Source organism: Tarenaya hassleriana, unplaced genomic scaffold, assembly GCF_000463585.1.
Source record: "Tarenaya hassleriana unplaced genomic scaffold, ASM46358v1 Cleome4598, whole genome shotgun sequence".
Lineage (NCBI taxonomy): Eukaryota > Viridiplantae > Streptophyta > Magnoliopsida > Brassicales > Cleomaceae > Tarenaya > Tarenaya hassleriana.
In genome coordinates this window covers 1-660 of record NW_010967303.1, presented here as the reverse complement: position 1 = coordinate 660, position 660 = coordinate 1, and the positions used below count along the sequence as shown (strand labels likewise).

At 41.5% G+C, this 660-nt stretch overlaps 1 protein-coding gene across 1 annotated transcript; it reads left to right on the top strand.

Moving 5' to 3' along the window:
- Nucleotides 1–6: 6 nt before the first annotated feature.
- LOC109117177 (protein gamma response 1-like) lies at nucleotides 7–654 on the top strand (the record flags this gene model as incomplete). Its single annotated transcript, XM_019203964.1, has 1 exon — nucleotides 7–654. A coding segment is annotated over one exon (648 nt), but the record flags the coding sequence as incomplete, so codon positions are not given.
- Nucleotides 655–660: the final 6 nt, after the last annotated feature.

The following is a 660-nucleotide window of genomic DNA, read 5'->3' as shown; positions in this document are numbered from 1 at the left end:
CACGAAAAGGAGATTAATATGCTTCTTTCTCAAGTGAAGAGCCTGGAGAGAAAGACAGACTTTCTTCAAGAGGAACTTTCCAGGAAATCCTTGGTGGCAGAGAATCTGCTGAAGAAACTAGAATCTCTGTCGGTAGAGTCCACAAACAGCGAGCACAAGCTAAGCTGTCTTGGAGAAGAGAAGGAAAGACTGATTACCAGGTTGCAGATTTTTGAGGAAAACGTCCGTAGACTAGAAGAGTTGTTAAGACATAAAACTGACGAGCTTGAGGATGGAAGGAAGATTCTGGAAGGATACCGTAAAAAACTCAATTTGACTGAGATAGAATTGCTGGAGAAGAAACAACAGCTAGCTGATGATGAGAAAGAAAAGAAGTTGCTTTTGGAGAAAGTAAGAACCTTGGAGAAGGAAGCTAATAAAATGCATAAACAGCTTGGAGAACGAGGTTGCAAGTTCCTTGGAGAAAGAGGGGAGTATGAAGCTTTATGTTGCCAGAAAGAAGAAAAATCACCCGCGTTAGCTTTGGAGAGAAAGAGAAGAAAAGAGGCGTATGATGCTTACAAAAGGCTAAAATCTCAATATAATTTCCTCTGCAAGAGGTTCGGCCTTTCTGCTGACTCTGTTCTTCACCAAGATCTTGAGGAAACTAAGCAACTGGAG